The following is a 12,575-nucleotide window of genomic DNA, read 5'->3' on the forward strand; positions in this document are numbered from 1 at the left end:
AAATGGCATAAGAGTTCGAGATGACTTTTGGGGCTGATGACTTATTATTTGGGTATTAATGTCAAGCAAGGAGATGAAGGTATTTTCACTTCACAAAAAGCCTATGCTGAAAAAATTCTAAAAGATTTTCAAATGGAGCATTGCAATCCAGTTAGTACACCTGTGGAGAATGGAGCAAAGCTAACAAAGTTTGATGATGGTGGGATTATAAATCCAAATCCGTTTCAAAGAATTGTTGGAAGTCTGAGATTTTTAACTTGCACAAAACCAGATATTTTGTATGGAGTTGGATTAATTAGTCGATTTATAGAAACTCCAAGTTCAATTCATATGAAGGCATCTAAGCAAATTCAATACATTAAAGGAACAATGGATTATAGTTTGTTTTATAATGCTGGAAGTAATTTTAGATTGGTTGAATATAGCGACAGTGATTGGGCTGAAGATGTAGATGATCGGAAAAGTACATCCAGTTTTGTTTTCTTCTTGGTAAATTCCACTTATACTTGGAGTTCAAAGAAACAGCAATTGTGACGTTGCCGGCATGTGAAGCAGCAATTGCTCCTTGTGTTTGTCATGGAGTTTGGTTAAGGAGGCTGCTAGAAGTGTTGAGATTTTTAGAAGTTACAAATATTTTTATTAATAACAAATCAGCAATTGCTTTGGGCAAAAATCCAAATTTCCATGATAGAAGCAAGCATATAGACACAAGATATCATTTTATTTAGAGAAAGCATCAACAAAAAGGAAGTGGTTCTTAAGCATGTGAAGAGTGATGAACAAGTTGCAAACTTTTTTACTAAAGCATTGAAGTTTGAAGTTTTCAGCAGACTTAGAGCTTATCTTGGAGTGAAAAAAAAAAAAAAACAAGTTTAAGGAGGGGGTGTTGAGAAAATGAACTTGTTTTAATTTGATATTATCCATTTACTTTTTCCCATAATATATATCTAATTAAGTTCATGTATTAGAGATTAACTACAACTCTATTTTCTATGATGTATTTAATCAAGTTCATGTATTTGGATTAATAGATGTACCTATAAATGTCATGAATAAAATCAAATGTGTGCTTTTCCAATATAAATGTCATGAATAAAATCAAATGTGTGCTTTTCCAAATATCAAATTCTCTCCTCTGTCTTTTCTTCCAACAAATATAACATTCTTGTTCTACCTTTATGTTGAGAAGAAATTTAGACAAGCTAGGATCCTATAAACCATGCATTCATTAGAAATTGATTGTAATGCAACTATCACCATCACTCATTACTGATTTGCCAAATCAGACAATGCTCCAGGACTTATAGAGTCGAAGTGCCAATTACGTTCATTGCTGTAAGGATCTACTGAGGATATATGTAAGATCATGTTGTGGTGTTCATAAAGAGTTCTTCTGTGGCCAATACTAACATAGGTTATGCCTGCTGCTTCAATCTGTTGGTAAAGATGTGCCTGTAATGATAAAGCACAAGAATAAACAAACTAAGATAAAATATCCTTTGCCCAATCACTTAATTATTGCAAATAGCCTGTAATACTCGTATATGCACAAGTCCTCTGAATCTTGAGGATGTAGGAAATGCAACGGGACATAGACTAGAATCTGTTTCTTTCTTGAAAGCTTGTTGCTTCCAAAACAGTCCATGAATCATATGGCCCACTTACTATCTAGAGTTTACATATGGCCTTTTTTTTAGGGTGGGGGCGATGACTTAACTTGGGCCTTTGCTGAACTACTAGGCCAAAACTGTGGATGTCGTATGAAAATACCTGAAATGAGAATCTAACACTAGACCTTTTCCTTGCAAGTAACTCCATGATTTGCTTGGTTTAGGGAGATCCAATGCTAGAAGGGTGACATTTTTTATTGCATAACTATAACCAGGAGTACCCTCTTGAGCCAACAATCAAATTTTTTTGGCAGTTCAGCAAACAGGTTATAATAACTTTCATTATAAGAGAATCTAAATTGGGAACTGAAATACCTCATTGGCTTCATCCAAGGCACTAGTAGATTCATCCAATAGAACCAACCTTGGTTTAGAAAGCAAAAGACGGGCAAAAGCAAGACGTTGCTGCTCACCGAGGGAAAGAACACTAGACCACTCGTGTGTTGAATCCAGACTACCAAAACGTGAAAATATATAGCCAAGACGAACATTCTCTAAGACTCGTATTAAATCATCTGTTGTGGGCTTATTGGGCTTTCCCTGCATATTTTCTGAGTTTGGTTTACCCATCAGGAACGACATCGGACCTGCTAAAGTTAAGTCAAAATTTCTCATTTTCATTAAAGTAATAAATTTGCAACATGATATGCACAAGATCACTGCATGAGAGGAAAGATCAAAATAATTGTTACATGGTAGGGCCAAGTAGCAAGAATGACTTTGCAAAATGATATAATGCAATATTTGATAAGTTGCAATGGAATGTAATGCAAAATGATCTAATGCAACGGTTGGTAAGCTATAATGGAATGTAATGTAACCTTGCTTATGTGATTCATTTTATTATATTGCATTTATGGTTTAACTAACGTAGCCTAAAAGAATACACTGGATAAGACATTTTTGCGCATTAGAGCCAACAAATTGCTGAACATAAGCCTATCAGTACTACCTAGGACCAACATTACCCAGCAATATAGAGTTCGGGTTTAAAGAAATAGTTGTACCTTAACAAGTACTATTTAGACATAGTCAAATAAATCGTAGAAAGTGTTTCATTGTGGAGAGTTGATTCAACTAATTACACACCTCAGATGATTCAGCCCGAGAATATAAAGTATTTGGTTTGGAAGAATGGTTTATCTCCTCTAAATATTCATTTTTCTTTTCTGTATTTAGGATGCAGGACCTAAATGCTCTCAGTGCTTTCTATTTTTAATCGCTTTGTAGAAACATAAAAAAGATACAATAATAGGCAATTATAGAACTAGAAACATGTTTGTCTTATTTTATCATCCAAGTCATATTTAATCACACAAGCATATAAATTGAGAAATATGGAGAGTGATATAGTCGTGTTGTTTCTCAAAAACACTGAACATGGCACTTCTACACAAAATCTATATTGCAGTGCGACTCAAAAAAACAAATACTATTGATAAGATGATGATTTAGAAACATACCAGTTAGTTTGGTACCATCCAACATGGGAATTATGTCATCAATCCACGTAGGGTACAACAATTGCTGACGAAGGGTTCCCAAGACCATATACGGTCTCTGCGGAAGAAAAAATATGCCTCTAGAATTTCTACTTACTGGCCTATCAAGTTCTACTTTATCATGTGACCTATGGTCTTCAATAGAAGACTCTTCTGAAGAAGTGTGTAATTGAGAATCATACCCATCATTTACATAGAAAGTTATTTTTCCTCTTCCAACTTTCCAAAGGCCAGCCAGTGCTCTTAACAAAGAAGTTTTACCACTCCCACTAGGTCCAGTCACCTGTTAAGCCAATTTTAAAACAATGGGTAAATTACATTGATGATTACCAAACTTTACATTTAGTTACATTAAAGTCACAATACTTCAATTAAAGTCACCATACTTCAATTTGTTATGTTTTAGTTACTAAACTTTGATTATTTTTTTTGATGGGAGATCACCCACTGAAATCCAGTGCACGGAAATATTGGCATGTCACTAAAAGTAAAATATTTCATTCACAAATTCATATTTTATCTTAATATACTAATTTGAGACCTACTCATTGATCTAGCTAGAATAATGCCACCCAAATGAAATAGGAAAAAAAAAGAGAGAAAAAGAAAATAAATCACAGTCTGTCATTGTATTTTATAAACTTTTCTTCTTCTCCATCTTATGCCTGCTCATAATCATAGTATTTTTGTTTATTTTTAGTATCATGTTATCATTCTGGTCACCAGATTCTAATGGGTGATCTCCCGTTGAAACAAAATTGAACTTTAGTGAATGAAAAATGATAGATTGAAATTAAGTGACCTTGATGAAACTAAGTATAAAGTTTAGTTAATATTGGTATAATTTACCCTTAAAATAATCAATAACTTTCATCATTGCAAAAGTAACTAGCTCAACATGTTAACTCAATAAATCAAAACACAAAATGAATCACCAATTACCAGCAAATGATCTTTCTCGTTGATCACCAATGACAATTCCCTAATCAGTGTCGCTTTACTAGTAGGCGTTTGTAGAGTCAAATTCTCTACATTGAGTAATTTTTGAAAGTTGTCTATTGGCATGGACCCATTAGACTCCAAAACAAGTGAGCTACTGACATTACAGTATGAAAGAGAAATCTCTTCTGAGTCGGAGAGGCATTTAGAGCTGCTGCTATCCAACACATCATCAAATTCACCTGCATACAGAAAATGGTTATGTTAATTAACCATTCAAATGCAAAACACCAATGTCATTGAGGATTTCCCATTCCAGTTTTAGGATTTCAAGCCTGAAACAGATCGTATGAAAAGAAATTAAGTGGTCAAAAAATAAATTTCTATGAGATGGGATAAAATAACTCAATTTCACCCAAGAAAAAATTTCCCAAAAACATGAAGTTCCATGTGAAATAATTAAAATGAAGTATGGCTGGAAAATTAGTTTCTGGAAAAAGAAGCAGAAAGAAAAGTTCTAACATCACTTATAACATACAGGCCAGGTTCAGGAGGCAAAGGAACTTAAGGATAGATTTTTCAAATGCACAATTGGTGAACAGTACTGAGTTATAAAGTGAAATGCATGTGCATGTTTACCCTGCATTAAAACATTTATCTTCCTTCTGTTGCCATGGAAATTCCTTTATAAAGTGAAATAATCACATTCTTTCTTTTCACTCATTTCAGGAAGTGAAACCAAGCCAAAAAAGCGACAGAGAGATGCACTAAGATAGTACCTAATCGATCAATGACAGCTGAAAAAGCGCTGATGGCTTGAAACTGGTAAACAATGAGAGAAAAATCTCCAAGGATATGATTAAAAGCAGATACTGACTGATTAATTACCCCAAACTCAATTTTTCCTGAGAAATACATGGGTGCAACAACAGCAGCAGGAAGGATTTGAATTAAGTATCGGTAGCCGTTGGTAAAAAACTCTAGATTTCTGGAAGATATCAACAATTCCTGGAAATTAATTAATAAATGTCAAACAGTTAATCATATAACCCTCTGAGAACAAATTGGCATAAGATAACAACAAAATATCATAATACAATGCATCTAAAAGAAAAAACAAGTCATCAAACAACACAATTCAAACTTTTTTGTATAAAGACTGAAAGGCGGCTGATAACAACATTTATGATTGCTGAAGAACTTCTGATGTGGCGACATATCTACCTTCCCATCTTGGTTTGAAACCTAATTGTGACTGAAACCTGTCCAGGAAAGAGGAAGCTACTTGTATTTCTTATTCTTCTTCTAAGCATTTTACGAATAAGAATTCAATAAGAAATAATATATGCTATGGGGTGTTTCCAAACTCAAATTGGTTCAGGCTAGGCTGAGTTATATAACTATATAGATTGTAGACTTTTAGGCACATTATTTCGGTTGAAGAAAGATTATTTGCATGTTAGAACTTAGGATTCTAAATTTACTTCAACCACAAATCCTTCTCCATGGCGCTAACAAAAACGCGTAGTTTAGAAAAACAAGAAAAGGAAGAGAAGGTAACTCTTCAAATGCCAAAAAACAGGCTTGCAGGGGAATATATTTGTGGTTCATGCTTTGGTTACAGGGGTTCAATTTGTGTCCTAATTGTTACATTTCATCAAAGCAATGTTCTTACTATTGAAAAATTATCAAAGTATCATATTACAGCCAAACTAGTGCACTGTAGCATGATGGTGCAGTTTCCAATAAATGGGCTAAGACTAATTAATATGACCATTAGCTCCTAGTGTTCTGCGGGCTAGGGTAGTTCATGCTCTTCTTAGATTGCTTACGGTTTATTCATTCATGGGTCTAACACTAATTATTACCAGAATCTCAAGCTTAATGATGGTCCCTCCTAGATTTGCTTAGGGATAGTTCACGCTCCTCTTAGGTTTGCTTAAGGTTTATTCAGTACATTGGCAAAGACTAATTATTACTAGAATTGTATGCACAAAAACAGGAAGCTAGGAAAATATGTAAACCACGCTTATAAGTCCCTTCTTTGGCAGAGCCAACACTAGGCAAAGTTTTGATAGTTTAATCTATATCCATAGTTCTTTAGGTTGTATAGTGGGCCAAAAGTATGCTTGCTATTGCTTTAGCCTTATAACGGCCATATGTCATCGAAGCTCTTCAAGCTTGACTGCTTATTCCCTTGCTTCTTTCCTATTTTCCTTGCTATAAATATATAATTGTAATGGTAGACTTCCTAACTCCTTCCATCCAAACCTAGGTTCAACCTAGAATTAAGTTAAAAACTAGGTTGTGGGAGAGTTCAATAACAAGAAAATGGAAATAAGTTTAGAATAGAAGATCAAAACAAATTCTTATTTCTTACTGTTAAATTCTCAAAAGCACTTGTGAAGCGCTGCAGCAGAAGTTGCAATTCGTTTTCTTCACCACCATAGAAAGCAATTGATTCAGCATTTTCCCGAACACGAACAAGCCCATAGCGGAAATCTGCTTCTTTTTTCTCTTGTAAGAAATTTAGAGTCACCAATCCCTGAAATTGAAAGTGAAATATAACCCAGTTCAATTTAATGATTTGTATCTTTCAAGACAAAAAGCTAATCATTTAGTAGAAACCAAAATTGCTGTAAAGATAAGAAAATTACCCTTCCAAGATAAACACTAATTGCAGTTCCACCAAGAGAATATACAAGAAGAACAATAAAAAGTGGCGGATAGATGCCATACAAGATGTTACTAAATGATATCAAGTCTACAGCTGCATTGAAAAGTGTCAATGAGAAAGCAAGGGCTGTTCCCGTGAAGGAACTTAGATCATCAACAATCCGCTGATCTGGATTATCAACAATTGATTGGGATTGAATTTTGTAAAATGCTTGATTGTTCAGATACCGCTCCATGTAATATTTTGTCATCCAAGATCTCCAACGCAGTGCAAGAGTTTCTCTTGCATAATCTCTTAGCACAAAGAACTAGAGAACAACACAGAGATGTCAAATTCAAGCACCAACAGTAATCAGAAAGCTCAAAGTACACTGCGGGCTAGTTGAAATTTTAAAAATTCCCCATATACAGATATAAAAGATGCGACTAGCAGAGTAATACCTAAGCAATATTTTTTGAGTGCTCACCGGAATTCCTCCTGCGAAGCCTCCAAGGTAATAGAGAAGTTGCTTGGTGAACTGTTCTTGGTCCTTGTCTAGCAATTTTATTTTATTTTTTTAATTTTCGAGTTAGCATTCAAAAAGAGGAAAAGAAAGAAACTTGAAATTTAAAAAAAATGGACGGTTCAAGCCAAGCTTACTAGCAAGGGCGTTATAGAAGTCACGGCCAAGGAAACTGAAGCCAACGCTTATACCAGTAGTGCCTAAAGTGAGAGCAAATACAGCAGCCAATTGCAATCTGGCTTTAACCTTATCGTCTGAGAACCAATACGGCGCTGCCACTTTCCAAAATCTTCTGAAGAGCGTTTGTAGCTCAGGCACCTTTCTTTCTTCTTCATCATCATTCTTTTCCAAGCAAAACTTTTATTTTTGAACAACAAAAGCAGTAACCAAGAAATTCAAACGGTAAAGCAAATTTCAAAACTTAGAATAACCTTGTCCGGTGAAGGTGAAGAAGCGGAGACAGTGGCAGCTGATCTGAAACGATTTCTTCTTCTGCGAGTTGTAGTAGCAGTAGTGGTAGACATGGCTATAGCTAAAACGGGATACCTGTGAGTATGGAGGCCTATTTGAACTTGATAATGAGGATAATGCCGTTCGCCCTTATTGGGACTGTAAGTAGACGAGCAAGAAGAGAGAAGGAACAGTTGGTGAGCTTGTGTTTGGAGTATCATCGTCCTTTGTTGCACTTTTATGTATGTATATATATTTATATATGTATACAGTATTGTTCTTGAATATATATTTTATACATATATTATTATTATTATTATTATTATTGTTCTTCTTCTTCTTCTCCCCTCGTTTCTTCTTCTGTGTAGATTTGATTCAACTGCAGAAATGGCGTCTCAGAATTTGAGATAACCGATTATATATTTATATACGAAATAACATTAGAATTATCCGCGACACAAACTTGCGGTCTCAGTATTGCCACGGACTTCTTTTTATTAATTATTCAGGTTTGTTATGTCTTGTTTTTTTTTTTTTTTTTTTTTTAACTGAAGGTTTATTATTTATCGTCCACTCATTTTTGAATGGCTAAATACATTTCGAGACCCCAAATTTTATGGATTTTGACTATTATGCCCTTAAAATTTCATTTCTTGATATTCATCCCTATCAATAGCATTGAATGAAGAATGATTAACACATCTCAATAAGCATATACAAGACATAGTACAGTGGTAAGTGCATTTATGACTTGGCTGTAGATTCAAGTTGGAATTTATCTATTTAAAGTACTATGTGCCAGTCAATAATTTTTTTACTCAATCCTACCACTTAAATGCTTGAACCTGTAGGTTATAAACGAGTTAAGTTGGGTACAGGTTAAATATAAATCCTCGAGTCAAATAAATAATAAATAAATAAATATTTTAAAACAAAATACAATTAAGAGGAATTGCAAATATATATATATATATATATATATATATATATATATATATATATATATATTTAGAGATATAATTATACATACAAAAATTTTCACAAACCAAAAATATATTCCAATAACAACATTAAAATTAAATTCTTAATAATAATAATAAGATAACTAGAATTTCTAGAATTACTAAATTGAGGATATTACAACCTTAAAGAAATTTCATCTCGAAATTTACCTATCATGAATCTCTGAAAAGCATCTACTACTACATTAGCTTTTCCTGGCTGATAGTTTATAATACAATTTTAATCTTTTATCAGTTCAAGCCATCTCCTTTGTCTCAAATTTAATTCCCTCTGAGTTCCCAAATACTTTAAACTCTTATTATCTATGAAGATATGGCATTTCTCTCCTTAAAGGTAATGTCTCCAAATTTTCAAGGCAAATACAATGGCCGTTGAGGAAGCGTGATTTTTTCCATGGAAGGAAAGAATCAAATCGAAACGGGCTTAGTTGATTTTATTTATTTAAAGTGGTTTTCTTTTATTAAACACGTTTTATTAATCCTCAAAAATGGTGATCCTTTTGAAAAGGGATTAATAAAAATACCTTTTACATTGGTAAGAGTTTTAGTTTTAGGAGTTGCCACCCTCTTTAGGAAAAATTCTCAAATTAGTCGATTTAACACCAATATAAAATGAAATTCATGCCACTTTGACACACATAACTTGTTTTGGTTGATCCCGGATTTTCCTCACAACCAGGCTCACAAATGGTGATTTAACGCCAATATAAAATGAAAAAGAGATGGAGAAATGGATTAAAGGCGCTCAGAAATTACCTTTTTTGAAGATTATCAAAGGTTTGAAAAGAATGGATGAAGAAACCCAAAAGTTGAGTTTTTTGATCCAACAATCCAAGTCTAGGATTAGATCTACATGCGTTTGGGATTTTCAATGAATCCTTAAGGTTCTTAATGAATGAAAATGAATGAATGAAAATGAATGAATGAAAATGGATGAATGAAAATGAATGAATCACAATTTAAACCAAAAAGAAACACAAGTTTAGCTTTGATTTTGAGTTGAGTTTCGAAAATGCAATAATTTGCTAAAGGTTTTCAAAAATTCTGCTTTTACACAATTCCCTATGCCTTATTTATAGGCAAATAGGAATGTGTAGCCTTATTTTAGGGCTTATGTGGCAAAAATAGCACTGGTGAGCCCCAAAATAAGGTCGGCCCACTTTTACAAAATCAAACCGGGTGGCATGCTAAACAAGTTGGTGAACTGGGAAGTGAGCCGGGTGGGCTCGACATGCTTCTCGGGCCCATTTTCATCACAAAACGCCTGGTGACTCGAAAAAGTAAAAATAGTTAAACACGTATATTACCTCAGCCAGGACCATTGGTTCAAAAACCCGAACGATCGGGAATCCTGATCCACCCTTATGTAAAAAACGATTGATCATCACAATTTGCACCCACTTTAATGATATTTTGCTTTTTGAGTAAGATGTCGTCAAAGTATAAAGTAGATGCGCAAGTAAGAAATACTTACCTAGCTGACTTGCGTTCCTCAAACGGCTTGGATGGATGAGGGGCACCATTTTGACAGCTTTATTGATGTAAGTTGCCATTTTTGCGGGGTTAGGCAGGCAAATTGTGTCATGGTGGTTCGCGTCTTCTGCGGCCGACTGCGCCAGTTGGCGGCTTTGTTGAAATGTTCCACTGTGGAGGTTGTCACTATGGACATGTAGGGCAGAGGAAATGCGCCTTGGTGAGTTTTGGCAACTTCTGCGGCTGACTGCGCCAGTTGGCGGCCTTGATCTATAATGCTCCACTTTAGGAGGTTGTCATTGAGGACATGTATGGTGGAGGAAATGCGCCATGGTGATTTTTGGCGGCTCTATAGTTGACTGCGCTAGTTGGTGGCTTTGATATGAAATGCTCCACTGTGGGATGTTATCACTGAGGACATGGAGGGTGGAGGAGATGCGGCATGGTGATTTTTGGTGGCTTCTGCGGTAGACTTCGCTATTCAGCAACTTTGATATGAAATGCTCCACTGTGGGAGGTTGTCACTGAGGACATGGAGGGCGGAGGAGATGCACCATGGTGATTGTTGGCGGCTTCTGCGGCTAACTGCATCAGTTGGCGGCTTAGTTCTGAAATGCTCCACTGTGGAGGTTGTGACTAAGGTCATGGAGGGTAGAGGAGATTTGCCATGGTGATTATTGGCGGCTTCTGTGGCTGACTATACCATTTGGCAGCTTAGGTGCACCATTTGGTGGCTTAGGTGCACCATTTGGGACGGCTTGGGTGTGCCATTTGGGATAGCTTGATCTGAAATGCTCCATTGTGGGAGGTTATCACTGAGGACATAGAATGAGGATGAGCTATGCCACGGTGATGTCAGCAGCTTCAATGGATGTATGCCTTCTTTGAAGGGCTTAGGTTGCTTGCCTTAGGGGACTTACGGTTGCCTGCCTCTGGGAACACATTTTTTTTTGCTAATAGGAAAGTAGGCCTTTGGCCGATGGTTAAGAGTTAGAAATTTCGTGATTATGCCTGGAAAAGCATGCACGTGTGAAGCGTGAATTTGCATAAAATTGATTCTGCACATAAATGCGTGAGTTTGTGTGTTTTTGTATGAATTTATTAAAAGTCGTGCTGTGGTACACGAAACGAGAAAACTTACCTGTGGCCAGCGGTGTGTTACCCCTGCTTAGGTGGTGGGCTGTTGACGGGTTGCTGGCTAGGCATGAGAGCTGGTCGTAGCAAGTGGGCCGTTAGACCAAACTGGGCGCAAAGGCAAAAGTCGGGCCCATGGGCCTTTTTAACTTTATAAAAGGTGAAAGTGACAATTATTTGTCACTTTCAACCTAACTTACCAAACTTCTTCCTAAAGCTCTCTTTCCTTCGCTTTTCCTCTTTCTCTCAATCAAGACTTATGGCTGCCGAGAACATTGCGGATTGACTTCTTGGAGATGCAGTGATTGATCTCATGACTCGACCTGTGGACCACAACATGAAATTGTAGGAGTTTATCCCCGACGCAGGGACTTCTATCAGCCTGTGGCATGATTTACCCTACCACCTTTGCTGAGGCACATCTGAGGTAACCTGGAACTTTTTTTTCTTACTTTTCCTACATTATAAATACTAGAAACATGCGAACATTAGGTTAGAAATCACAAACTAGGTAGAAATTTACCATTTTGGGCATTTTTAGGCTGTGTTAGGTCACTGTGGCGTGCATCACTTCTTTAGCTATTTAGCTGCTTTGTTATGCTGTGGCATTCTCCATAGCAGTATTGGCGCACACCACTTGAGTAGTGCCTTGCTGTACTACTCAGTGGCTTACGTCATAGTAGCTGTGAAAAACATATTTTTGTCGCTTTTGTTATTTTTTTCTTGATTACTTGCATCAACACATATGAATATGTGCCTTTACACTTTATTAATGTACTTACAATGGTTTATTTTGTAGAAGAGCGTGAAGTGCAGAAAGTCTGGTGGCAACGCCTATGCTGCTGGCGAGTGCTTAGACTGGTTGCCTGTCTGAGTCTACGACCGTGTCCGGGAAGTAGGCTTTGGTCACTTTGTCGACACTCTACCACGGGTGTAGGGGCGAACCCTTCCTTCCTGTATTTTGGCGCTCATGGAGCAGTGAATGGACACTTCTCACACCTTCCATCTACCATTCGGTGAGATGACAATTACGCTGGTTGATTTTGCTGCCATCACTGGACTTCCATTTGGAGGGTAGTCAGTTGTCTTTGACGAATAGTTGAGGACCCTAGACTGGCCAGACTTGCGAGCGAGCCTCCGAGCAGCTATCAGGATGGAGCCCACCATCTCTGATAAGAGAGTTCACTATGAGAGCATCATCTCTCA

General features: G+C 36.3%; 1 protein-coding gene across 3 annotated transcripts; it reads right to left on the minus strand.

The window, feature by feature from the left end:
- Positions 1–1,053: 1,053 nt before the first annotated feature.
- Positions 1,054–8,134, minus strand: ABCD2 (ABC transporter family protein). Of its 3 annotated transcripts, none has more exons than XM_037637304.2 (10): positions 7,722–8,134; positions 7,428–7,632; positions 7,255–7,322; positions 6,769–7,095; positions 6,492–6,656; positions 4,891–5,119; positions 4,115–4,353; positions 3,134–3,455; positions 1,986–2,221; positions 1,054–1,452 (listed from the first exon to the last, which is right to left on the minus strand). In XM_037637304.2, exons 1-10 carry the CDS (start codon positions 7,959–7,961, stop codon positions 1,267–1,269), a joined length of 2,217 nt encoding a protein of 738 aa, XP_037493232.1. In that variant the 5' UTR covers positions 7,962–8,134; the 3' UTR covers positions 1,054–1,266. The 3 variants fall into 3 exon arrangements, with proteins under 3 accessions (XP_037493232.1, XP_012072865.1, XP_012072866.1); XM_012217475.4 differs by having other exon boundaries at positions 1,986–2,260; positions 7,722–8,133; XM_012217476.4 differs by having other exon boundaries at positions 1,986–2,257; positions 7,722–8,132.
- Positions 8,135–12,575: the final 4,441 nt, after the last annotated feature.

The sequence above is a fragment of the Jatropha curcas genome, chromosome 10, assembly GCF_041381405.1.
Source record: "Jatropha curcas cultivar XTBG-Jc1 chromosome 10, XTBG_Jcur_1.0, whole genome shotgun sequence".
NCBI lineage: Eukaryota > Viridiplantae > Streptophyta > Magnoliopsida > Malpighiales > Euphorbiaceae > Jatropha > Jatropha curcas.